The sequence below is a fragment of the Xenopus laevis genome, chromosome 7L (assembly GCF_017654675.1).
Source record: "Xenopus laevis strain J_2021 chromosome 7L, Xenopus_laevis_v10.1, whole genome shotgun sequence".
Lineage (NCBI taxonomy): Eukaryota > Metazoa > Chordata > Amphibia > Anura > Pipidae > Xenopus > Xenopus laevis.
Window position 1 is genome coordinate 56,450,875 of NC_054383.1, and position 27,098 is coordinate 56,477,972.

Consider the following 27,098-nt stretch of genomic DNA (forward strand, 5'->3'; position numbering starts at 1 on the left):
GCCCAGATGCTGTGGCATATTTTATATTAATCTCTTTGTACAGATATATAAGATATATCATTTTAATAGACTCATTTCTGTGAAATGTCCGCCATACTAAATTACAAAAAATGTGAAACACCTGTGCACAACACCTGAAAAAGCATGAAGAATGTTGGTGTCTTAAAATAACATCACATGGAAACTTGTAAGATGGCCTTAAGTATGTAAAGAACATAAAAAATATACTAAGTACATTACTTTTCTCAAACAATATTTAGAATATGTCAGTCGAATCTGTAGCAATTGATATTGCTTCAAAATTACATGATTTACACTGCATGTCAGATGAACTTTTTTGTAAAAACTCCATAACCAGCCATTAAATAGTTAATTCTAGTTTTAAATTAAAAAAAAAAGTCTATCAAGTTTACACCTTCCAGATGAATGCACAGCAAAATTAAAGGCAGCTGAAATTCTGAGTAATCTTGAAAATGTTTAACTGAGTGGTAGATGATCACTGGGTGGGTGTTGTTACATGACCCTTTGGGGCACAGTTACTAAAGTGTGAATTTTTTCTTAATCTAACTTCACCAAAGTTCACCTCACTTCACCAGGTGTATTTTCTCAACATTTATCATATTTACTAAAATTCATAAGTTCACTTTTTCAAGAGAAATGTGAATTTTCTCCTGGAGTAAATTCTCTGTGAAAATTCACCAGTACATTTCCCCATACAATAGTAGTGGTGAGATTATCTAGAGAATTCTGGAGATTTGAAAGTCACTGCTTTATCTTTATAAGGGAAGTTTACCAGCCCGAACCTGAAAAAATTTCTCTTGATGAAAATACGCAATTATGCTCTTAGTGAATTGGAGAATTTTCTCTGGAGAAAGTTCACCTGGAGAAGACAGGTAAATTTACACCAATGCAAAGAGAATTTTAACCACTGCGAAGTTTATTCTCCAAAATTTGGCGTATTCTTCTTTTAGTAAATTGGTGATGTTGAGGGAAATCTTCATTTTTGGTGAAACTACACCAAATTTTAGTGTGTGCCCCTTTGTGTGAATTATTTTGAAACTGTTGGGGTAAAGATGTTTTATTGCATGTAGGCTTCCCTTTGTGTTTTGGGGGTGGTAGAGTGTTTTGGGGGTGGTAGAGTGTTACTAAGCAAATCCAGTTTCTTTAGACTTATGTATATAATAATAATTAGGGATGCACCCAATTCATTATTTTGGGATTCGACCTAATCCTTTGTGAAAGATTCGGGGGAATCCTTAGCTGAATCTGAACCTGAATTTGCATATGCAAATTAAGATTAAAAAGGGTCAAAGAGAACCATGCGATTAAATTTTTTTTACTTCCTTGTTTGTTGATGAAAAGTCACATGATTTAAAGGATTTGGTCGGGCCAGGCACTTGGATTCGGCCAAATCCGTATCCTGCTGAAAAATGCAAAATCCCGGCCAAATCCTGGATTCTGCGCGTCCCTAATCATAACTTGCATTGAAATACAGTATAAGATGATGATAATAACACAGAAGTCTACAGAAACAGCTGCCTGTATACATTTATCTGGTTTATTTTCCAAACATACCAATTACCAAGGGAATGTGTGTCAGATGTTTGGAATGTAATCCAAAGATTCCAAAGCAAGAAAGCACTGCAAGTACTTTGTAAAGATTTGTCCCATGTAACAACAGCAGGAGCATACATAGTATTTTAAAGGAAAGATCCAAATATGTTAATTCTGCAGACAAGCAATCGGTTTTCAGTATAGGCAAGTGGAGGTATGGCTAGCTACAAAACAAAGTAATTTAGATTTTTAGCGCAATGCTTCTGCTGTGACTTTTGCTTATACGTGGTCTAGCTGTGATAATAAGGAATAGATTTGATTAAAAAACTGTACTTTATATGTTTGTTAAGATCATTATACTGGAAATTATCACAGTACGCATTGTCTATAGTTGGCTTATTATTACCAAATTTATTAAAATGACCTCTTTTGTCCTAGACATACTTCAATGATAACATCCTGACTCTGATCAGAACTCTGGTGACTGGGGGAGCAACACCAGAGCTGGAAGCCCTCGTTGCAGAAGAGAATGCTCTGCGTGGAGGTTATAGCACCCCACAAACTCTAGCAAACAGAGACCGCTGTCGAGTAGCCCAATTAGCCTTGTATGATGGACCATTTGCAGATTTGGGGGTAAGAATGTTAAATATAGTTAATGAAACTGAGGCATTTTAAGTGTAAAAGAAGTACAGGTATGGGATCCGTTGTCCGAAAACCTGTTATCCAGAAAGCTCCGAATTACGCTAAGGCGGTTTCCCATAGCCTTTGATATTATGTCTTTCCAAAAAATCATCCAAGCCATTCTTAAAGGCATTAACTGAATCAGCCATCACAACATCACCAGGCAGTGCATTCCACAACCTCACTGTCCTGACTGTGAAGAACCCCCTACGTTGCTTCAAATGAAAGTTCTTTTCTTTTTCTAGTCTAAAGGGGTGGCCTCTGGTAAGGTGATCCACTTCAGGGGTAAAAAGGTCCCCTGCTATTTGTCTATACTTTGTCTACTTTGCCATGTTGACATGTTTGCTTCAATAATAACTCCCATTCTAGTCCTACTGTGAATCATAGATGTATTAAAATAATAAGTGTGTTGTTTATTATTGTGAGATATATGATGTGAGGTATGATGAATACTCTAGAGAAAGTAGGTAGTGGCTATCTGCAGCCATTTACATATGAGTTCTGAGCCAATGTTTTTACATGCCTTATATAAAAAATGTACATATCTTGTTACCTGGATTCAAACATAATGTGCTAATCACCAGCCCAAAAAAGCAGACTCTGCTACACTCTACAAAATATGCTTTGTTTTTTCTGTTTTTTTCTGTTCACTATAATTTTTATTTACACAAGAGGGTTGATTATTAGCAGGGGTGATTTTAAAAATGCTGTGCCCCTAGTCAACCTGCGCCGATCACCCCCCCGCCACATCCACCCTCCCGCTCGCACAACCTGGCACAACAGACCAGACCACAATCAATTATTACCCCCACGCTCGCATTTACCTAATGCTTTCTTCACTGCTGTCAAGATCTTCTGCCCAGTCTCCAGTTAAAGGAACAGTTCAGTGTGAAAATAGAAATATAAATAAATATAATTAGTTAGGCAAAAATTTAACATATAAAGGCTGGAGTGACTGGATGTGTAACATAATAGCCAGAACACTACTTCCTGCTTTTCAGCTTTATAATTCTGAGCTAGTCAGCGACTTGAAGGTGGGCCACATGGTACATACCTTTTTCAGTGAGTTTGCAATTGATCCTCAGCATTCAGCTCAGATTCAAAGCAACAGATATGACCCATGTGTCCCGCCCTCAAGCCTCTGATTGGTTACTGCCTGGTAACCAGGGTAACCAGTCAGTGTAAACTAAGAGAGCTGAAAAGCAGGAAGTAGTGTTCCCATGCGTCCCATGTGGTCACGAAATTCGACAATCGAATTGTAGAAATTAGTTTTTTTTGAGTGAATTTAGCTGTTTTCAATCGAATTCAAATAGTTCGATCGATCATAGAAATCGTTCGAATCGAACGATTCAAATGATTTAATTGATCGATCTAATGTTTTCAAAAAAAAACTTAGACTTCTAAAAACGTAGCCAAATACTTGCAATAGCATAGCAATTCGGCAGGTTTAAGGTGGCGAAGTGTCGAACTTTTTAAAGAGACAGTACTTCGATTTTTGAATGGTCGAATATTCAAAGTTTTTTCAATTTGAATTGAATTTTGGCCTATTCGATGGTCGAAGTACCCAAAAATTACTTCGAAAGTGAATTTGAAAATTCACTTCGAATTCACTTCGGCCCTCTAAAAGCACTGAACATTTTTTAATAAAAAAAAAATTGGAAAGTTGTTTAGGATTATGTTTGCAAATTTCTATTTTGGGGAGTTTGTAAACTGCTTTTTGAACATTCAATATATGGATTATCATAAATAAATAAGTATTTTTATTGTTACAGTCATATTAAAAAGTTTGGGAACCCCTTTTAATTCTTTGGAGTTTTGTTTATCATTAGCTGAGCTTTAAAAGTAGCTACTTCCTTTTAATATATAACATGCCTTGTGGAAACTAGTATTTCAGCATAAACATAAAGTTTACTGGATTAACAGAAAATATGCAATATGCATCAAAACAAAATTAGACATAAATTTGGGCACCCCAACAGTGATATTGCATCAATATTTAGTTGAGCCTCCTTTTGGAAATGTAACAGCCTCTAGACGCCTCTTATAGCCTTTGACCATTCGTACATACAAAATCGTACATGCAAAATCTCTCCAGTTTTTGATGGCTGCAGCATGGACAGCCTGCTTCAAACCTCCCATCGATTTTCCATAATATTCAAGCCGGCGGACTGTAACGGCCATTCCAGAATATTTTACTTCTCCCTCTGTATAAATGCCTTTGTAGATTTCGAAGTGTCTTTAGGATAATTGTCTTGTTGGAATATCCAACCCCTGTGTAACTTAAACTTTGTGACTAATGCTTGAACATTATCCTAAAGAATTTGTTGAGTTTGGGTTTAATTCATCTGACCCTCGATCTCCACCAAATTTGAAAGTAGGTAGCAGATATTTTTCTTGGAATGCGGTGTTCCTCTTCCACCATGCAAATCGATTTTTGTTATGACCAAATACATTTTTGTCTCATCAGTCCAAAGCACTTTGTTCCAAAATGACTGTGGCTTATCTAAATGAGCTTTTGCATACAACAAACGACTCTGTTTGTGTCTGCATGAGTACAGAAAGGGCTTCTTTCTCATTACTCTGCCATACAGATGAGAAAGAAGATGCAAATTGTGCTGAATTGTAGAATGATGTACAGATACACCATCTGCAGCAAGATGTTCTTGCAGGTCTTTGGAGGTATCTTTGGGTTGTCTGTAACCATTCTCACAATCCTCCGCTCCTGTATTTTTCTTGGCCTGCCAGACCTGAGTTGTACAGCTACTGTGCCTGTGGACTTCCATTTTCTGGTTACATTCCTTACAGTTGAAACTGACAGTTTAAACCTCTTAGATGCTTTTCCCTAAACCATGATACTGAACAATCTTTGTTTTCAGGCCTTTTAAACGTTGATTTGAGGATCCCATGCGGTCACTCTTCCCAGGAGCCCCAGAATGACATTGAATGTTTTTGAATCACATAAGCCTAAATTACATGACAGATCAATAATAAAAGGGAAGAATGAGTGAAGGAAAGCAGTTTTATATTACAGTAGTATTAGTATGGCAGTAGTCTATTATTATTCTTATTATAATTATTTACATATATAGTACCAACATATTCCGCAGTACTATGTTATTAGGCAATAGAAAAGGTGGAGGGGTATGCCCATTTGTTACGCAGGATTTAAAAGCCAATATAAAGGAGGAGGTGATGTTGGAAAATGAGGGAGCTGAAGCCTTATAAGTGGAGCTTTTCACAAATTATAAAGAGTCAAGGAAATTAATTGTATGCGTATGCTAGAAAGTAAGTTAAAAGAAGGAGGCTAAACTCCTGTTGCAAGTAGAAAAGGCTGCTAGTTTGGGGAAAGTAATGATAATGGGAAATTTAATTACTCAGATATTGACTGGATCAACAGTACTGTCAGGGTAGTTAAAGGGAACAAGTCTATAAACTTGTTGCATGGCAATTGTATGTCATAGGTTGTTGAGGAGCCAACCAAAAATCATGCTATACTTGATCTAGTGATCCAACAAAGAACATATAGCAAATGTGCAAGTGGTTGAACCTCTGGAAATTGGTGACTATAATGTAGTTTCATTTAATGTTTCATTCAACAACAAATATACATTGGGGCAACAAAGACTTCAGAAAAGCAAATGTTAAAGCTTAACTTTCTGATAAGCTTTATCAGAAAGTTCTATATAAATACACCAGGCGTCAAAACCGGTGTGGGGCCAGGGAGGCCATGGTCCCCCGAGAATTTCACCCCCCTTTAGTATGCTGCAGACATTTCATAATTTTTTTTACCGTCTGTCCACAGCCGCTGCCTTTACAGTCTGCACCCAAATAGAGGGGGGTGGGGTTTGGGCCCCGCAACTGTGTGAATTTGGAAACTGCTGCGCCTGGCCAGCACTCCGGTGCAGGCGCGATAGTGGGGAGGGGAGTATGCATGCGCTAGGACCTCATGGCCGAGTACTAGGACCGTTTGGGCTAGGGGTGCCCACCTGCGAAATCTGGGTTGGGGGCAGCAAACTTTTGGGGATAATGTGCGGGTACATATCCAGAACAGAAGAGTCTCATTGCTTTAGGTCTGCCTCTGCTCCTACAGGCACAGCACGCCAGTTTAACCAATAATACCCCCCATTAAGAACAGGCTGATGATATATCTCCTCTCAAACCATCTCATATAACACTATTATGCTGATGGAGTGGAATTGGAGATGTACAATTGTCCCATTATATTATGACATGGTAACATGGTAAGTTAGGTTGAAAAAAAGACCCATGTCCGTCAAGTTCAACTTTTTAACTTTTTTCAACCTGCCTAACTGCTAGTTGATCCAGAGGAAGACAAAAAAAAACCCATCAGAAGCCTCTCCAATTTGCCTCAAAGGGGGAAAAAAATCCAAAATGGCAATTGGCCTAGGATCAACTATGAGCTATCTTCCATAACCCTGTATTCCCTCACTTGCTAAAAAGCCATCCAACCCCTTCTTAAAGCTACCGAATGCATCAGCCTGTACAACTGATTCAGGGAGAGAATTCCACATCTTCACAGCTCTTCCCAATATTTAGGCGGAACCTCCCTTTCTTCTAATCAGAATGGGTGCCCTCATGTCAGATGGAAAGACCTACTGGTAAATACAACATTAGAGAGATTATTATATGATCCCCTTATATATTTATACATAATTATCATATAATCCCTTAAGTGCCTCTTCTCCAGCATAAACATGCCCAATTTGGCCAGTATTTCCTCATAGCTAAGATTTCCATACCTTTTACCAGCGTAGTTGCCCTTTTCTGTACCCTCTCCAATTCTATAATGTCCTGTTTGAGTGATAGAGACCAAAACTGTACGACATATTCTAGATGGGGCCTTACCAGTGCTTTATAAAGTGGAAGAATGACCTCTACCTGCTGTGAATCTCTGCCCCTTTAAATACAGCTCAAGACCTTATTTGCCCTTGATGTGCCTGGGCAATAGAGTAAGGCAGTGCTTGGGTAGATGTCAGACTTATAATAGGCCTGGAGTGCCTGTGTTCACTGATTCTTACTATATTATATAGTCCTGTCTTGGGTTCAGGCTTTAAGCAAATGTTGCCCCAATGCTATGGTTTGGATGTCCTGAAAATTCGGTAAAAGCACATGGTAAAATAGGTGGAGTCAAATGGGCGTGACTATAAAAAGGTGGGCATGGCCATAACAATTTCCGCGACACGCTGCGCGCCGCAGCTCCTTCCTCTACTGCCCCCCAGACCAAATCATCTTCTGCTGCCAATGCACCAGTAAACACTCAAAAGTAATTTTCCTCTGTCCTCTGTCAAAAGAAACACAGCATTTCTTTCCTTCGATTGTGTATACATAGACTTCTGTATCAGACTTCTTTCTTTCAGATTAAAACACCAGGGCATGGCATGAGCATTCTCAATATGCTCCTCTCCCCCTCCTACCTCCCCTCCCTGCTGTAATATTTTTGGTATGCATTCTACAGAATAAATATAGTGTTAAAGCTTGCTATTGTGGCTAATATATTGCCAATAATCTGCCTCAGTAGCTTTCCTTCTTCTTTAAGGGCTGTCCTTCAGGGTATAGATTGGGGCATTATGTTTTCTGCTAACCACACAGAACAGAAATGGTTGTCGTTTAAAATTATATTAAACTGTTACTGTTTTCAATTTATTACTGTAAGAAGTAAATGTAGAATCATTAAGAACCACCCTATGTGGCTTAATACAGAAGTAACAAAGTAATAGAAAAGAAGAGAAAGGCATTTAAAAACTACAAGTCAGAGGGGACAAAAGCTCCATTTAATGAATATTACCGTATATACTCGCGTATAAGCCGAGTTTTTCAGCACCCAAAATGTGCTGAAAAACTCTACCTCGGCTTATACGCGGGTCATGCGCAAAACAGGCTGCGCTTCATGAGCTCCTCCGTGTCCCCTGCAAGACTGCCCTAATCCAGCGCGTCCTACCGTAAGTAGTGTCTCCCGCTCCCTCGGAGCTTTTCTTCTCTGCAGCAGATTTTCCTTTTCAGAGCTTCCCTTGCTGCCGCTCCTCCTCCCTTGTCACAGTCTCTGCTGCCGGATCAAATTACTTCGGCTGTGACAGGGAGAAGGCGAGCGGAGCGCGCTCACTGTAAAAGAGGCTGCGCTTCATGAGCTCCTCCGTGTCCCCTGCAAGACTGCCCTAATCCAGCGCGTCCTACCGTAAGTAGTGTCTCCCGCTCCCTCGGAGCTTTTCTTCTCTGCAGCAGATTTTTCTTTTCAGAGCTTCCCTTGCTGCCGCTCCTCCTCCCTTGTCACAGTCTCTGCTGCCGGATCAAATTACTTCAGCTGTGACAGGGAGAAGGCGAGCGGAGCGCGCTCACTGTAAAAGTTTTAAACATCACTCCCATTGCCCCAGCAGAGTTTAAAATCTTTGGGCCCTAAACACACTAGATTCCGTTACATCAGGAGGAAGGAAACCAGCGCAGCCTGAGGTACTACGTCGGCCATCAGTTATTCTATATAAATCCACTTATATTAATATCCCTGACTTGTGTGGAGTTGTTGTGTCCCATGTTCAAAGTTATTTTCTTCAGTCCCTTTATTATTATTATTATTATTATTAATTAGTACAGCAATAAAATGGAGCCAATATTATACAAGTGACTAGAACTTTCTTTGTTCTATTTTTCCGTATTGCTTTTATTTTATTATGTTCTCCTGCTCTTCTCTCCCTCTTCTATTCCCTCTCAGTTCTTTGTCCTGCCATTGGTTTCCTTTCATCCTCCTCCTCCTCCCTCTCTCCCACCCTTCCCCTCTCCCCTCACCCTTTTTGTGAGCTCTGGGGGTATTTATTAATAGAGTGCCAAGTCTCCCAGTCCATCATTTTTCAGCCTAGGCTTATACGCGAGTCAATAAGTTTACCCAATTTTTCTAGTTAAAATTAGGTACCTCGGCTTATACGCGGGTCGGCTTATACACGAGTATATACGGTAGCAAATATTGTAAAACACCAATACAATAGACTAACCCCAAAAAGTTTTTTAGTTTTTTTAAGTATATTAATAGTAAAAAAAAGATGCAGGTTGAGAGAGTGGCTCCTTTAAATAATGGTACAAATGTGGTTGTAACAGATACAAAAAAGGCAAATATGCTAAATCAGTTATTTTCTTCAGTGTATAGAATGGGTAGCCAGAGTTCCAATACCCTCCTTATAGCTGCATTGTTGGCTCAGCTCAATCTAGTCAGTGGCTGACACAGTATTTGGTAAATAAAGGTATTATGTAAATGTACATATATTATAGTTAGGAATATATCAGTGTTAGAAGATGTCACAAAACTACTTAATTCCATCCAGGATGTGGAATCCTTGTAGCAGGATACTGACAAACTGGCAATCCGGGCAGATAAGTGGCATATGAGATTCAGTGTCGATAAATGTAAGGTCATGCACCTAGGTTGTAAAAATATGCAAGCCACCTATACCCTTAATGGGACTGCACTAGGAAATTTCATAATGGAAAAGGACCTTGGAGTCATTGTAGATAATAAACTTGGCTGTAGCATGCACTGCCAGACAGCAAAGGCAAACAAGGTCTCGAGCTGTATTTAAAGGGGCATAGATTTGCGGGAGGAGAGGGTTATTATTACTATATACCGAACGATGGTAAGGCCCCATCTAGAATATGTTGTGCAGTTTTAGACTCCAGCACTCAAACAAGATGTTATTTAATTGGAGAGGGTCCAGAAAAGGGCAGCTAGGGTGGTAAAAGGTTTGAAAAGTCTCCTTTATGAAGAAAAACTGGTCAAGTTGGGGTTCCAGGCTGGGCCCTCCCCCATTCTAGCTGGGGGAAGGAGCAGTCTGAAGGCAGTTATAGACACTAAATACTAACTAGATACTCCTAGATGTCCATCTTGAAGGTCAGTGTTGTGCTTAGTCAACAGTGTATAATAAACCCTGTTGTTAATCCTTGCTATGGCTGCCAAACAATATGAATTGTGGGCTGCCAATCATGGTTTGACTGAAGTGTATTATCATGTTACCCCAATATGACTTTATGGACTTTATGGTTTATTGGTTTAGGGTCAGGGCAACAAATCTCCTCATTTTCAGGGCGCTAATCTCCCTGAACTGCCTCCTCTACCTTCTTGCCGGCTGAAATGTAAATCGCCGGCGGGATGGCACTTTATTTTCCAAAGTTGCCCGAAGTTGCAGGGTGATATACAGGAGTATCCCATGACAACCCTGAAGTTTAGAACGGGCCTTGGTAGAGTGACTCACTCTGCAGGGGTAGTACCACACCTGCTGCATGATGCTATAATTGGGACAGTTTTTCAACCGTTTTGGGATCACTGGGATCAATCATTTTCTCCCTGCTCTGATGTAGTGGTTGAAGGACATGTACATATAGAAAACTCAGAAATAACAGGTTCAGAGGATCCTCCTCAAAAACCCCAGCTTTCCTTTTCTTGATATTAGCGGGAGACTTGGAGGAACCTGAAGATGTTCCAAACCCTAGTGGGAAAACCAGTGAGTCAGTTAATGACAATATTGTCGATTTCTCTGACTTGGATGTACACAAAGAGAATTTCGGTACAAAACAGTTAAAAGACCCTATCCTTAAAAAAGCTAGAGAAAATGTGAAAGTAATTGATGGGGAACCCATTGAGCCAGGGCTCAGGTTGACCTATCCTCACATGGCTTTAAAAGGGGATCTATTGTACCAAGTATCAAAAAAATCAAATGAGGTGATTGAAAAATTAGTAGTACCTAAACCATACAGGAAAATGGTGTTGGATCTTGCCAATGGTCATGTAATGGGGGGACATTTGGGTGTTGATAAAACTACCAAAAGAGTTTTGCAGAAGTCTTTTTAGCCTGGAGTGTATCAGTAGGTAAAGGATTACTGTGGGTCCTGTCCCGTTTGCCAGATTTCTGCTCCAATGCCACACTTTTGTAGTCCCCTAATCCCATTACCCTTTATTGAAATACCCTTTGAGAGGATAGCCATGGATTTTCTGGGCCCTTTGTTAAAGTCTGCCTGGGGACATCAATATAGAGAAATTTTATCTACTTACCGTAATTTCTATTTCCAAGTCACCTTCCATGGCAGCATTCACCAACGTGAGTATTCCCCGCCCCTCGGGTCACTGGACAGGAACGGGTTAATTCAACCCCCTATAATATCCGCCCTCCACCGATTCCTCCTTGTCTATGTATCCAAGCTCTAAAAGGGAGGGAAGTTGGTGAATGCTGCCATGGAAGGTGACTTGGAAATAGAAATTACGGTAAGTAGATAAAATTTCTCTATTTCCCAAGCCACCCATGGCAGCGCTTCACCAACGTGAGAACTGCCAAAGCCAAAAAGAAGGGAGGGACACAATTAATGCTTATATATTTTATTGTGAATGCAATACAGCTTGCAACACCTTTCTCCCAAATCTGGCACCTGGGAAAGAAAGACATTCAACTTATAATGTCTAATCAAGGTATGTAACGAGGACCACATCGCAGCCTTACAAATTGCATCAGGCGGAGCTCTGGCTTCTGCCGCCCAGGAGGCAGCCAGTGCTCTGGTAGAATGAGCCTTTAGGTTCCTTGGCACCTCTCTGCCTGCCTTGTGATAGGCCAATACTATGCAGCCAACAATCCAACTACTAATGGTTGTCTTCGAAGGAGCAAAACCTCTTCTTGGGCCCCTCGGTATGACAAAAAGTCTTTCTGTCTTCCTCCATGACCGCGTCCGATCCAGATAGTGCGAAATAGCTCTTACTAGGTCCAATGTGTGCCAATGACGTTCTTGCTTAGTTTTAGGATTCAGACAAAATGAGGGCAAAGTTATTTCTAAATCTATGTGAAATTTGGACACCACCTTCGGCAGAAATTCAAACGCTGGTCTTAAGACAACTTTATCGGGTTCCTTCGCCGAGAGAGACTGAATCTCCCCCACTCTACATGCTGAAGTTATTGCCACAAGGAATAGGACTTTCAAAGTAGCATGCCAGTCTGAGGCACTTTCCAAAGGTTCGAAAGGAGCTGTTGCCAACACATTCAGGACCAAAGGCAAATCCCAGGGAGGTACCCTCAATCGTTTTGTTGGACACTCTCTCTTTAGGGCATTGAATAAACGTATCACCAGAGGCTCTTCTGCCCAAGACCTGCACGTCAATGCTGACAGAGCGGACACTTGTCCTCTTAGGGTACTAACACTGAGTCTTCTTTGATATCCAGCAAACAGAAACTGCACTACCGCAGTCACACAAGGACTCCTAGGGTCAAACCCTTGGTTTTCTGCAAACTTGGCAAAACACGACCATACACAGTAGTATTGAGTCAATGTCGACTTCTTCCTGGATTTTAATAAAAAATCCACCAACTCCTTCTCCAGACCTACATCTGAAAGCCTCTGCCTCTCAATTTCCATGCCATCAGCGACAGGTGGAAGACATCTTGAAAAGGCACTGGACCCTGCATCAGAAGGTCCTTGACTGCAGGTAGTTTCATTGGCGCCTCTACCGCCATCTGTCTCAAGAGAGCAAACCAGGGACGTCTGATCCAAAATGGAATTATGGCAATTACTCGTGCCCCCTCTTTGTCTATCTTCTTTAGCACTCTCCAAATTAATGGAAAGGGTGGAAAGACATAGCCGAATATCTGCCTCCAATTCTGATTCAGAGCATCTATTCCACTGGACATTCGAGATGGGTACCTTGAGAAAAACCTTTTGCACTTGTGATTGTGATCCGAGGCCATAAGGTCTATCTCTGGACTGCCATATCTTTGAGTTATGGTATGGAACACAGCGGCATTCATGCACCACTCTCCTGGATCTAGCGCATTTCTGCTTAGAAAATCTGCTTGCACATTTAATTTGCCTGGCACATGAAATGCTACTAAACCCTCTAGGTTTATTTCTGCCCATGCCATGATTGTCGACAATTCCTCGATCAACTGCACACTTCTGGTGCTGCCTTGCTTGCGTATGTAAGCCACCGCCGTGGCATTGTCCGATCAGATCTTTACCCATCTGTGGTCTATTCTTTCTGTGAATACTAACAGGGCCATCTTTATAGCTATCAGCTCCAACACATTGGAAGGAAGAAGAGACAAGTCCCATTGTCCTTGGGCAGACGACTCATCCAACATTGCTCCCCAAACTGTTTGTGAGGCATCTGTTGTTATTGTCACATAATCCGGCTCCGTCAACGGTATTCCCCTGGACAAATTTTCTGGAACTAGCCACCAATCTAGACTCAAGATTACCTGCTCCGGAATATGAAGGTGTTTCTTGAGGTTCAAAGCGTTGGCCGCCCATGACTTTAGGAAGAAGATTTGGAGAGGCCTCATATGCCACCTCGCCCAACGCACCATCTGTATGGTGGAAGAAAACAATCCTAGGAGCGACATGCAATCTCTGATGGGAACACTTTGTAATTTTTGGAAGAAATTCACTCGATCTATAATCTGAGATATCTTCCGTTCTGGCAGAGACACTGTCCCCTGTACAGTGTTCAAAACGGCCCCCAGAAAAACGAGTTCTTGTGTCGGGATTAAGTGACTTTTCTACCCATCCGAACTGTTGTAGCACCACCACGGTTTTGTCCCTGCTCTTTATTGCCTCCTCCTCTGAGCTGGATACCAGAAGTATATCGTCCAGATAGTGAAAGGCTGCTACTCCCTCCACTCTCAAGAAGGCTATCACTGTCACTAGGACCTTTGAGAAAGTTCTTGGGGAGGTGGACAGACCGAATGGGAGACAAGTCCTGTGCGGGCTGTACACTGGAACATGGAAGTATGCATCCTTGAGATCCAGGTTTACTAGCCATGCCTGAGGAGGAATTGCTGCAATTATAGAGGCATGGGACTCCATTTTGAACTTCCTGCAATGAATGAAGCGATTCAAGGGTCGAAGATCCAATACTGGTCTGTACATTCCCGAGGCTTTCTTGACGAGAAAAAGCTTGGAGTAAAACCCTTTTCGCTGCTGCGCTAGAGGTATGGGTTCTACTGCTCCAATCTCTAACAGTTGATCTACGTATTCCTGAAATATTTATTTCGCCCCTTGAATTCTTGGAAGTGAAGATATCCGAAATACATTGTGTCTTGGGATTCTGGAAAACTCTAAACGATAACCTTCTGTTATAATCTCTAGGACCCAGCAATCCCGTATATTCTCGACCCAAACCTTTTTGAAGAGCGCCAGACGCGCTCCTACACCACAGGGTTGGGCCGGCCAAATCTCATTGTGTTCTACTTGAAGAGGAGGCTCCAAAAGAAGTTGTCTTTCTTGGCACCTGGCGTGGCTCTCCTTTTGTGGGTCTCCAAGATGATTGTCTACTCTGTGTTCTTCCAGGTCTGTACTGTCTTGAGCCTCGAAAATTTCTATTTCCCGGTGATTCTGCTCTTGACCCCTGTCGTCTGAACCTTCTCTCTTGTGGAAGAAAGACACTCTTACCACCGGACACTCTTTTAATTATTGAACCAGATTCTCACTAAACAGTCTGCCTCCTTCAAAAGGCAACTGACACAAATTAGCTTTGGAAGCAGAATCAGCCAGCCAAGGTTTCAGCCATAATGCCCTTCTAGCCGCTACTGACAGAGACATGGACCTGGCTGCCAAACGAACAAGATCAAGGCATGCTTCGGCCACAAAATTAGTTGCTACTTTCATATCCGATAACATATCTCGTAACGTCGACCTTTTCACATTTGTAGAAATAGCCTCTTCAAGATTATTCACCCAGATTTTCATTGCTCTCGAGGTTGATGTTAATCCAACTGCCGACCTACAAGATGCCCCCGCCGAAACAAAAGATTTTTTAAGGTCAAACTCCATGCGTTTTTCCATGGGGTCTTTAAATGCTACTGCGTCATCAACCGGTAAAGTAGTCTTACGAGCCAACCGCACTACCGCTGCATCCACCTTCGTGGGTTATCCCACAGCTTTGCGTTCGCCTCATCCATCGGATATTTCTTTGCAAACTTCCCTTGTATAACAACTCTTTTTTCTGTTTTCTTCCATTCTGAATTAATTAGCTCCTTAATCGAGCCATGGACTGGAAAAGTAGACAAACATTTCTTTACTGACGGAAACAATTTATCAGCCGATGAACTTTTAGTCAACTCTTCAGTCAAGCTTAGTGTTTTCCTTACTGCTTTAACTAGGCCATCCACAGTAGAAGAATCAAATGTAGACTCCTCCTCAGAAAGAACCTCTCCTTCTTCAGACAGATCAGACTGACCATCCGCCGGATCATAGAACTCATCTTCCGAGATTTCTGACATCGATTCATAAATCATTTCCCTAGACCTCTTAGGTCTTTTAACTGAAGATGATGCTTCTTGCATCCCCTGCACAACAGCCTGCTTTATCAATGACACCAAAGCATCTAGTTGAGGTGAAGGAGGAGCTTGAGGCTCCGCAGAAGATTGTTCAGTCACTGACTGTTTTCTTGATTGCTGATCTTCCCCTTTCTGTGTTTCCGTAGAGGCTAAAAATGGAAAATAAACACCATAAGCCTTAAACTCTCTCTCCCATACTAGCTTAAGCATTCTTCAGCTTACCTATAACCTTTAGGCTGCACCCCCTTCCCAGAGCCGGGCTGATCCATCTTTGACTGTAACCTATTAATCCAAAAAAAGAAAAATCAGCAACTGCACCTGAAAGCCAAACCTTTCCTCCTATATCTGCTCACCAGCAGAATTCACCGCTCCTCGTTCAACCTGAGACGCGCGTATGACGTCAGTGCGACCTTAACCGTCGCATGTAAATAGGGTGAGCGGAAGGAACATCCTATTGCTGGAAAGCAACGTACGCGTCCGTTTTCTGGCTCTGGGAGGGGAACTTCCTGTGACGCACTTCCGGGAATTGACACGCATCTGTGCCATTATCCAATGCTGTAGTGCGCTCGGAAGCTAGCGGTAAAACTAGAAGCCGCATACTACCACCGAAACACCGGCAAGCCTCAGCTATGCGCCAAACAGGTGGAAAGTCGACCCAGCCTACAGTCCTTCTCCTCAGCTATCCCCTCTGGGGAGCATTCGGGAGGCATCAGGGAATAGAGGGAGATTACCACCCCTGGAAACTCGGTAAGCCATCCTGTAGTGACCTGGACAGGAAAAAAGACAAGGAGGAAGCGGTGGAGGAGAGGATATTATAGGGAGTTGAATTAACCCGTTCCTGTCCAGTGACCTGAGGGGCGGGGAATACTCACGTTGGTGAAGCGCTGCCATGGGTGGCTTGGGAAATATTTTAGTGATCATGGATTATGCCACTCACTACCCGGAAGCTATTCCTTGTGCAACACTTCCGCTAAAACAACAGCCAAACAATTGCTTCATGTGTTCAGTAGGGTTGGGATCCCTAAAGAAATCCTCACTGATTAGGGTACCCCTTTCATGTCCAGAGTAACTAAGGAACTCTGTAAATTATTCAAAATTTCACAATTGCAAACCTCTGTCTAACACCCTCAGACAGATGGTCTAGTCAGTGGAACAGTTCAACAAGACCCTTAAAAGTATGTATGTTAAAAAGTATGTTGAAAAAGGTAGTGGACAAAGATGGGAAACTGCCTATTACCCAATCTTATAATTACTATTAGGGAAGTTCCCCAGTCCTCCACAGGTTATACCCCATTTGAGTTACACTACAGGAGACATCCTAGGGGGATCTTAGACATAGCCAAGGAAACTTGGGAAGGGAAAGTGACACCCCACAGGAGTGTAATTGAACGCATATCACAGATGCAAGATAGAATTGCTTCAATTATGCCATTGTAAAAAAAACCTGGCCCAAGCCAGACTGCCCAACAAAAGATATACAACCGTAATGCTAAACTATGTGTTTTTTACCTGGAGACAGAGTCACGGTTGAGAGCAAGTTCCTTGCAAATGGCAGGGGCCCTTTGAAGTGATTGAGAGGGTTAGGGGGGTAAATTACAAGGTACACCAACCTGGCAAGAGGAAGCCAGAACAAATGTATCATGTTAATTTACTTAAACCTGGGAAAGACAGAATGTCATTGGTTACAGTTCCATCCTATGTTGTTTCTAATGTAACTCGTGAGACCACTCTGGTCCCTGAGGTTACCATTGCAGAAACTTTTTCCACCTTCCAAAAGCAAGAGGTAAAAGAATTCCTTATGAGGAAAAGGGATAATTTCTCTGACCTTCCATGAAAGACTCCCATTGTTGAGCATGATATTGTCACTGAGCCAGGGGTTCATGTTATACTCAAACCCTATAGGATTCCCAAAGCTATGGCTGATGAAGTGGCAAAAATTGTTCTTGTTCCCAAGCCAGATGGTAGCTGGCAGTTCTGTAATGATTTTCGCAAGCTTAATTCTGTATCCAAGTTTGACACTTGGAGACACCAATGCCGAGGGTAGACAAGCTCATAGACAGACTGCATACTGCTCGGTATCCTATGACATTGGATTTAACAAAAGGGTATTGGCAGATACCATTAACTGAACAGGCCAAGGAAAAAACTGCTTTTGTCACACCGGGTAGTTCTTTCCAGTACAAAGTCATGCCCTTTGGTTTACAGAATGCCCCAGCCACATTTCAAAGGGTTATGGATATAATCATTAGCAGCTGCATACAATGTTATCAGCTTTTTAACTTTACAGTAGATTGCCTTCTGGGCTACAATTGTCTGGCATGCATTTTGAGTCTGAAATAGCCCACCATAGACTTGCATTGCAATTACTTTCCAAATGCATGTAACATAATCTGTCATGCAGTAGTTATTAGAAAAAGCATTCAAATGCTTTTAAATGGCTACTACTACATCGTTCCACTATGCAACTCAGTGTTGTCCAGCTTTTCACATGTAGTTAGCTGAAAAAATGTATGTTGTCATGAACAGAACTCTGTGCAGTTTATGGGCATGTACTGGACTGTATAAATAATCTAGTGGTAAATTAAAGATAACAACTACACTTTGACCAACCCACCCTGATCTTAGGGCCTTTATCAAGGATGTGGCCATAAATTGCGGCTCTATGTGAAGATTTACATGTACAATTTGAGCAAGCACCCACATTAAATTAAAAAATCCGGATCAGAGTGCGGCTGCCTACTAGTGATTTATATCAATATATATATATATATATATATTGCTCTATGATGCTATCCAACCTTTGTAAGGAATGTCCTACAATAAAGAGTTCGTGCAACATGGATTATTTTTTCAGTCACACTTTTTGACTGCATGACAATTTATTTGAATAAATTGACACAACCAGGCAAAATAAAATGGTATCAATTAGCTCACATGTTTAGATATGCTCAAACCTCAAATCTCATACAAATGAACAAAAGAAACATACAAATGCTATTCTTTGGGAATCTATGATGGCAATGCAGGTACACTGCTTTCTGTTCAGCTTGTTGCCTACTTTGCTGTGCAGCTGCTGGAAGTGTTGAGATTTGTGAGGGCTTCATATGATGCCGCAGATTGCTTCCTTTGCAATGGTAGTATTCTACATATAATAAAGGGAAAAGCATACCTAGGTTTTAGTTTATAAACGCAGTATTAAATATGTGAGTTTGAAAATGTCTCAATTTTATTTCTCTGTTTCGTTAAAACCTTCAGATAACCACATTATAGTTGCTTCTTTTTTTTCCTTTTAAAAACAAAAGTCACTCAGGCATGAACATGATAATAACTTTTAATATATTCAAGTAGTAACAGACTCAAACAACATTCTTAGTAGTAAGTCTTTTCTGCACTTAGTTACCATATTATTGTAAGAAACAATTGATCTACCTGCATATTGTATTGTTAAAAGCATGCAAAATGTCTTTGTTCTTTTCTGGAATAGCTGTTCTTTTCCAGCACAGCTTTTTGGTTCCTCCCAGGCGCACCTTCTTTGTCTGTCTCCTGTGTAGCTGCTTCAGCAGTACGACCAGGCCTCTTAAAACTTGAAGTCTCCAAGCCCGGGACGACTGACATCCCTGTATTCGTTTTATTGCAACCCTGCACACATTGAATTTTGTCCAATGGCGTAAATACATTGAGAGGGAAAATTTTAATTCTTCCATCTCAACAATGTACAGTATGTGTGAGCATTACCAGGAAAGGAAACTGAAATTTCCAACTGGAGAGTTGCTATACCCCCAAAATGAATACTTAAGCAACAGATATACTGTACTTAAGTAAATATTGTCCTTTTACATCTCTTGCCTTGAGCCACCATTTCGTGATGGTCTGTGTGTTGCCTCAGAGATCACCTGATCAGAAATACTACAACTCTAACTGTAACAGGAAGAAGTGTTGAAGCAAAAGACAGAACTCTGTATGTTAATTGGCTAATGTGACCTAACAAGTATAGTTTGTTTGGCATGTTTGTGTGCACAGTGAATCGTATGATCCCGGGGGCTGCCCTTATTTTTTAAAATGGCAATTTTCTATTTATGATTATCCAATGGCACATACTACTAGAAAAGTATATTATTATGAAAATGGTTTATTTATATGAAGCAGGGTTTACATATGAGCTGCTTTATGCAATATTGTTTGGAGGGTATAGTTTTCCTTTAATAAAAAAAAAATAATTCAAATACCACAAAAAAATTGAAAATTTAGACAAATTTGAAAAGATGGAAAGGTGAAATATCTGGGGCCTACAAGATGTTAGGAAGTCTCAGTGATTTTAGTCACTTACCTATTACCTCTACAAAAAAACAGACCAGCTACTCACTGAGTGCCACTATTCACATTCTTCCTCCCAGGTGACCCCCACACAACTTCTAGTATGTGCATGCAAAAAAAATGGCAGATTACTCCTTTTTTTGCATTTTGCACCCTTCTCTGCATCCTAAAAAAAATTGTTGCAAATCTCTACACTCTTTACAGCCCGCAATAGAGCCCTGTACTTTACAGAAATGACTGCCTTGTAGCAGTCGTTGTTGGCCTCTGCAGCTGGTACTGGACTGTGCAGAGGGTAGCCATACCTTGTTGCAGTGCTTTAAGAAAAAGCACTAAGGGGCATGCTTTTGCACCCCATAGTGCTCTTGAACTTGTGGCATAGGTTAATTAAAATTACAATGTTAAACACTGTTAAAGCAATACAAGGTACAAGCTTGAATCACAGTTATCTCTTTGCACAATGGAACTTACAGCAGCCCCTCTGACAGTGCTCCTGTTAGCAGAAAACTGCACTAAGCCATGGAGCAATCCTCTTTCTGCTTCTTCATTTACATGGGAGTGCATGCACAGTAGAGTTGAAAGCCAAACTTTAAAGGGATCCTGTCATCGGAAAACATGTTTTTTTCCAAAACGCATCAGTTAATAGTGCTACTCCAGCAGAATTCTGCACTGAAATCCATTTCTCAAAAGAGCAAACAGATTTTTTTATATTCAATTTTGAAATCTGACATGGTCGATTTCCCAGCTGCCCCAAGTCATGTGACTTGTGCCTGCACTTTAGGAGAGAAATGCTTTCTGGCAGGCTGCTGTTTTTCCTTCTCAATGTAATTGAATGTGTCTCAGTGAGACATGGGTTTTTACTATTGAGTGTTGTTCTTAGATCTACCAGGCAGCTGTTATCTTGTGTTAGGGAGTTGCTTTCTGGTTACCTTCCCATTGTTCTTTTGTTTGGCTGCTGGGGGGGAAAGGGAGGGGGTGATATCGCTCCAACTTGCAGTACAGCAGTAAAGAGTCATTGAAGTTTATCAGAGCACAAGTCACATGACATGGGGCATCTGGGAAAATGACAATATGTCTAGCCCCATGTCAGATTTCAAAATTGAATATAAAAAAATCTGTTTGCTCTTTTGAGAAATGGATTTCAGTGCAGAATTCTGCTAGAGCAGCACTTTTTTTTTTAAAGATGTTTATTTCTGGTTTTTAAAACACACAACAAAAACAGACATATACAAGGTTGTGCACCGAAACATTAGTACATGTATAAGTCAATATCATAACATATGCAGATCAAGTATAGGGAGTCCCCACTTACTATTGTGGTGAGTCTGGGAGAGGGATTCCGGGATTGGCATCAATCCAGGAAGTCCAGATTTTATCAAACTTTGTGGGTGAACCTCTGGCAATGTAGGTCAATTTAATAAGTGGTAGCGTCTTATTTATTAATTCCCGCCACTGTTTGATATTGAGAGGATATGGGCTCATCCACTTCATCACCACCAGCTTTTTGGCATAAAAAAGTGTAGCCCGTAAAAGATTCCTGGTTTTGTTCAGAGGCACCAACTCCTCTACCACCCCTAATAGACATACCAACGGGGATTTTACTCCCGGGAGATCAAGATTTTGGCTTAAATAGTGGACAACTGCTGACCAAAAGCGACCTCACATTCCCACACCATGTGAAAGAATCCTGCATTAAGGGTTTGACATCTATGACATTGTCCATCCACTGACCTACCCATTTGTTTCAATCTGATAGGAGTAATATATAACTGGTGTATAGCCTTAAATTGTATCATTTTGTCCCGAGTGGATATCAAAGACCCATATATACTCTCAGTAGCCTCCTCCCATTTCTCATGATCAAGTTCTGGGATATATTGAGACCATTTAAGACGGAGTAAATGGGTCTACATTTGGGTCCAGGAGTAGCCTATATATATCAGAGAGCAGTTTCTTGGTTTGTGGATCCCATAGTCTAGATTCAAGTTTCGAGCTTACCCATGTAACAGTTAAGGAACCAAATTGAGCCTTAAAGGCATGTCGCAATTGCAGATAGCGATAAAGTTGAATGGCAGGATTGAGTAACTTCCCACTTAGTTGTTCTAATGACATGAACAACTCTCCATTGATTAAGTCACCGATATGTCTGACGCCCAAGTTCGGCCAATACTGGAAATCTGGCAATCTATTGAAATGAGGGAGTGTTCTTCCACAGAGGAAGTTTAGGAGAAATATGTGAAGGGGGCAGATCTGCAGGTTTATATCGTTTCCCACATAAGCGTATGGGGAGTGCCATAACTTCTGGCAGTTGGGGGGAGTCTTTGAGGCGCCTGTATGGGGCATTATGAAGAGCTTCTAGGGAACCTATGATGGATGCCTGTAGCAGAGTAGCGGGATTATCCAGGTCTGAATGGAAACAAGAGTGTAGGTATGATATTTGGCCAGCTAGATAATAGTTTTTAATGTTCGGGAGTGCTAAACCACCTTTTTCGGTCGGCGCTGTCAGTAATTTCAGTGACATACGTGGCATCTTATTGTCCCATATGAATGATGTAATACTCGAGTTTAGTTTTTTAAAAAAGGCATCAGGGACTGAGATTGGGGAGTGTAATAGAGGGTATACCAGCTTGGGCAAGAAAATCATTTTAAATAAGTTGGAGCGTCCCCAAATAGTTAAAGGTAACTTGAGCCATTGGGTGGCAGCCCGTTTAAACTTTTGCACAGTTGGTTCTAGGTTGTTTGCGATATATTGGGAATGATCCTGCGTGATAACAACACCTAGGTATTTAAATTTAGATACCCAGCTCATCCCACTTACTTGCCCAATCGGGGTGTCCCCACCTAGAGAGAAAATGAAGATATAGATTTGTTGACTTTTAAGCCACTGATGTCTCCAAATTCAGTCAGAACCGTCAGTCACTTCCAAAGACCTATCTTTATCCGCTAGAAACAAAATAACATTGTCTTCGTATAGGGCGATTTTATCTTCAATCCTACCTATTGGTATCTAGAGCAGCACTTTTAACTGATTCATTTTGAAATTTTTTTTTCCCATGACAGTATCCCTTTAACCAAAAAAAAAATTCACCCTACTACACAAGTGGGCCCAGGGACATTGAAAAAAGCAAAAGTGGAAGAGGAGGATCACTCTCTGGATATTGCTAAGCAGAACCCTTGGTTAGTGGAGTTTTCTGCTAACAAGGTCAGATAATTCATTACAATCACTGGGGGCGTCTAACATTTGGAACCTATAAGCCCCATGCACTGTTCACATCTCAGACTCAGATTTGTTGACTTTTAAGCCACTGATGTCTCCAAATTCAGTCAGAACCGTCAGAGTCACTTCCAAAGACCTATCTTTATACGCTAGAAACAAAATAACATCGTCCGCGTAGAGGGCGATTTTATCTTCAATCCAGCCTATTGGTATGTAGAGCAGCACTTTTAACTGATTCATTTTGAAAACATTTTTCCCATGACAGTATCCCTTTAACCAAAAAAAAAATTCACCCTACTACACAAGTGGGCCCAGGGACATTGAAAAAAGCAAAAGTGGAAGAGGAGGATCACTCTCTGGTTATTGCTAAGCAGAACCCTTGGTTAGTGGAGTTTTCTGCTAACAAGGTCAGATAATTCATTACAATCACTTGGGCGTCTAACATTTGGAACCTATAAGCCCCATGCACTGTTCACATCTCAGACTCAGGCTATAAGTCCCTGCATTATGTATGTACTTTGTCTGTGTGTACTTTGTCTGTTCTAAGTGCCTTCGTGTGCCATACTCTGTGTGTGCCATACTCTGCCTGCCCTATGCTCCCTGTGTGTACCATACTCTGCCTGTCCTATTCTCCCTGTGTGTGTCATACTCTGCCTGTCCTATGCTCTCTGTGTGTGCCATACTCTGCCCGTCCTATGCTCCCTGAGTGTGTCATAATCTGCCTGCCCTATGCTCCCTGTGTGTGCCATACTCTGTCTGCCCTATGCTCCCTGTGTGCCTTACTCTGACTGTCCTATGCTCCCTGTTGTGCTATACTCTGCCTGCATTATATGCTGTGGAGTGCTGTGTTATCCACAGGGGAGGAAGCGGCATATGGATTTAAGGGTATGGCTTAATATAACCTAATACCAACCATTTGTTTTTTTGCTGCGCTACCACCATTAATGTGGATATAGTATTCAAACTTCTTGTGATATTATGGGCATGGTTTAAAGTGGGTGCAGCTTTTAAAACTGGGAGTGGTCAACACTGTCTTCTACTATTAGTTCTCCACCATGTAGTCTAGAAAACTCCAGCTCAAAGTACTACAGAAGTTGAACAACACTGTCCTAAACAAACTTCTAGTCTAGTAATGGACATCAACAACACAGAACAGTGAAGGAGCATGCTTATCAGTGAGAGAGTGGATAGTTGAGGCAATTTCAGTGCTTACTGCAGGCAAAAATAATGCTTGAGGACTTGACATTCTTGACATTATGAATATGGAAGAAAGATAAAAAGTGCTTTATTTTTCTTACTGAGAAAATGTGGCAGCCCTATGTCAGTCTATTCATTCATAGCTTAGGGAGGTGACTGAGAGCACAAGTAGGGGTGGGGGAGTACAAGATTGCATGACCCTGCTTTGCAGGATGATATGACTGTGATTGTCTGTGTGTAGAATTGCCATCTTTTCTGGGAAAAATACCTACCTTCCCATATTATATAAAACTGGCATTATGCATCATTCTTACCAGCTAACCAGTTGGCAGCTCTATTTGCATGGTTGTGTGGTTGTTTGTCAAAAGGAAGGGATGTGTATGTGTGTGGACAGAGACTTTCAAATAAGGTCATGTATACATATAGAGGTTCATACATGTAGATAAAAACACCTCAAAGTAATTGCACAATAAAAATAAGTTAACCTATATGGAACTCTCAAATAATACACACAAGACAGCAGCCCATGTAACAGAAAAATGAACCAATGATCCTTACACTTATGTGACTGGTTCAACTACACATGCAACCAATGAATTGCTAGGGGGAGGGCAGAATCAATATCCAATAAGAAACAAGTAAGGGCAAAGTGATGATGTAAGCATAAAGGAAGTTATCAGTGTGTCAGGTTCAAAATAGGCTACTCCCATCCCTTCAGAAAGCTGGTCAGAGAGAGGAGAAGGACAGATTTAAAAGGTATACAAACTAACTTTACTATAGACTTTTTTTACTTCCTTTTAGGCATAACTGATTTTCAAAAACATTTAAAACATTGTCAGTGGTTTGGACATTGAATTCGAACAACCCCTTTTAAATGGCGAGGAGTTTATTTTGTACTTTTTATTTTGTTTATGAGAAAATAAACGGGCGCAAAGAGGCTACACTCGCCTGAGTTGTGATTGTGCCGTGGGCTGCTTTATCCAAGAAAACAGATCCCAGCTACCCAAACCTTCCCATTACAGGGAAGCTCAGAAACCAGAGCATTCTGCAACAGAAGCCATGTAACATTTGCTCATAGGGCATGTGAACTTCATTTGCTGTTCCATGATTTACCACCATCGCTAAGCTTAGCTTCCTAACAGCTTATGCGGGCTAACTGACCATGTGGGTGTCAATGACACTCATAACAGAATCCGAGACGGTGACCTAAATCATCATTGTTATAGATATTTTGAAACTTCAGCCTGGTACCTTGAGCTCCTTATATAAAATACAGCATTTCTACTAATATTTGTTGTAAGGGTTCAGTGTACTGTGTTGTTACTGTGTTGTACTGTGTTGTTAAACATGATAGATAAATAAATAGGGCTTGTATTGAATATGCTTTCTGTCTGTTTTATTCACAAAAGACTATGGTTATTGCTGAGCTGAACAGGGAAACTGAAGCAATTCCATGTTGTTTTGAAGTAAATATTTAGATTGCCAGTGCACAGATAATGCCCCTTTATAATATTATGAATAAATTCTAATGTAACTTCTATAAATTGGCACACTGGAACTTTTATACACAAAATTTATTAACTATTATGTTAAATGCTGCAGCTACAGTATATAAATATGAGGTTCATTTTACACCCTTTTTTGTGTAAAACTAACAAAAATCATCATCATCATAAACTAGTAGGGATCCTCATAGCCTAATTCCTTTTTTTTACAGTTGTGTTCCTTTTAATGTGCCTCCTGGCTACTGTGGAACAGTGAAACAGTTGCTAGGACTAGGTTTCTACTATAAGTGTGTAGTGTGCACCATATTAATTAACCGTGACCTCCCTGTATGTATATTACATATTAATGTGCTTCTTTATCTCTGCAGGATGGTGGATGTTATGGAGACCTTTACTGCAAAGCATTAAAAACCTACAACATGCTGTGCTTTGGTATATACCGACTCAGAGATGCCCACATCAGCACACCCAGCCAGTGTACCAAAAGGTGGGGAAGGGTTTGATTCTAACTAAATTATTATTTGTCATGTTCTTTCTTAGGGTATATTTATTACGGTGTGTAAAAAAACGGCGTATAATTACACATCAGTACGCCAAGTTTCATGGCATAAAATTCGGCATAGCTATAAAGGATTACAGTGAATGTGTGAAAAACGGCATTATATATTTCTATATATCTATATTTTTTAATACACATTACATTCATAATAGTGGCATTTACATTAGTCACAAATTGCGATTTTGTTGAATCAAGACAAGCCTTGGTAATGAGTTACAAGGTTAATTCACATTTTGAAGGGGTGGTTTGACTTCCAAACAGTTTTAGCAGTTCAGGAGTTTTGAGGCTTTATTTTTAACATCTTTCTAATATTGAAATTTAAACTTTAACATTCCTCTCTCTGGTTTTTCATTCTGGCAGTTTAGTAATCCAGGCACAGCCTCCAAATTGTTAGAATTTAGCTATATTAGTTGATTTCTCAGTAGTGCCAAAGTTAAGAAATGAAATCTTGCATCAATCTTGCATGTTTACAGTGCCTGTAGCCCCCCCCCAACTAATCCAGAGAGACATAAGAAGATATTGAGATAAGGGCTAACTAAGCACCTTGGTGAAAATCTAAACCTAAGAATGCATTGCAGTAAATAGACAGAGTGTCTGTCATTATCAGGTCTACCTTTTCTATGTATTCTTTTAGGGGTGGAAAGAAATGCTTTGTATTTTGCTAACTGTGGATACTGTAGACTTAATTAAATAAAGCATTGTGCCTGTTGACACAATTATTTTATAAACATTAATAACCTATAGTTTGCTTCTTTACATGT

General features: G+C 40.7%; 1 protein-coding gene across 17 annotated transcripts in view; it reads left to right on the forward strand.

The window, feature by feature from the left end:
- kcnma1.L (potassium calcium-activated channel subfamily M alpha 1 L homeolog) overlaps window positions 1-27,098 on the forward strand; it is a 673,250-nt gene that overhangs the window by 526,648 nt on the left and 119,504 nt on the right. For all 17 annotated transcript variants that reach the window (XM_041568337.1, XM_041568334.1, XM_018240308.2 and 14 more), the window contains 2 exon segments: window positions 1,993-2,187; window positions 26,147-26,265. In XM_041568337.1, the coding sequence (XP_041424271.1) occupies window positions 1,993-2,187; window positions 26,147-26,265 (314 nt within the window).